The 672-nt window shown below is 63.1% G+C and overlaps 1 protein-coding gene across 1 annotated transcript in view; it reads left to right on the top strand.

Moving 5' to 3' along the window:
* LOC104083498 (anoctamin-7-like) overlaps nucleotides 1–672 on the top strand; it is a gene marked incomplete at its 5' end in the record, with an annotated part of 4,103 nt that overhangs the window by 2,813 nt on the left and 618 nt on the right. The window contains 1 exon segment of the mRNA XM_009587001.1: nucleotides 52–257. Within this exon segment, the coding sequence (XP_009585296.1) occupies nucleotides 52–257 (206 nt within the window).

The following is a 672-nucleotide window of genomic DNA, read 5'->3' as shown; positions in this document are numbered from 1 at the left end:
GCCGTCTCTCAGCCTGTCCCTCCCCACTACTCCTCCTCCTCTTCCTCCCAGTCCTGCAGTTCGGCTTCATCACCATCTTTGTGGCAGCCTGTCCCCTGGCACCCCTCTTTGCCCTGCTCAACAACTGGGTGGAGATCTGCCTGGATGCCCACAAGTTCGTCTGTGACTACCGGCGGCCCGTGGCTGAGCGGGCGCAGGGCATCGGCATCTGGCTCTCCATCCTGGAGGCCATCGCTCACCTGGCTGTCATCAGCAATGTACACTGGGCAGGCAGGTGGGTGGTGAGGGGGCTGCAAGCGGCGTGGGGGAATTAGGGGGAAAAACTTGTTTGGCTGCTGCAGGATGCTGAGTGACGAGAGGAGCTGCAGTGCCTGGGGTGGGTGCCCCTTTGCAGAAGTCACAACTCCAGCCCTGGGGGGTGGAAGGACATCACCCTGTGGGGCATGCATCCCTGCTTGTGTTTAACTGCGGGGCGGGTGAGAGCAGGACACAGCACCATAAGCAGCGAGCTGCTGTCTAAGACCAAGCGGTGTCTGTGTCTGGCTGAGGGCAAGGAGAGGTCGAAAGGCCCCTCAGGAGCACAGGGTGCAGAGGAGGTCCTGCTGGTGGGGCTGGGGCGTCTCCTGGCTGCAGGACCTGCTGCCGCACATCTCTCCGCCCCCGGGCCCTCCT

Source organism: Fulmarus glacialis, unplaced genomic scaffold (genome assembly GCF_000690835.1).
Source record: "Fulmarus glacialis isolate BGI_N327 unplaced genomic scaffold, ASM69083v1 scaffold14841, whole genome shotgun sequence".
Taxonomy (NCBI): Eukaryota; Metazoa; Chordata; class Aves; order Procellariiformes; family Procellariidae; genus Fulmarus; species Fulmarus glacialis.
Note: the sequence above shows the minus strand (reverse complement) of the source record. Positions and strands in the feature narration are given on the sequence as shown.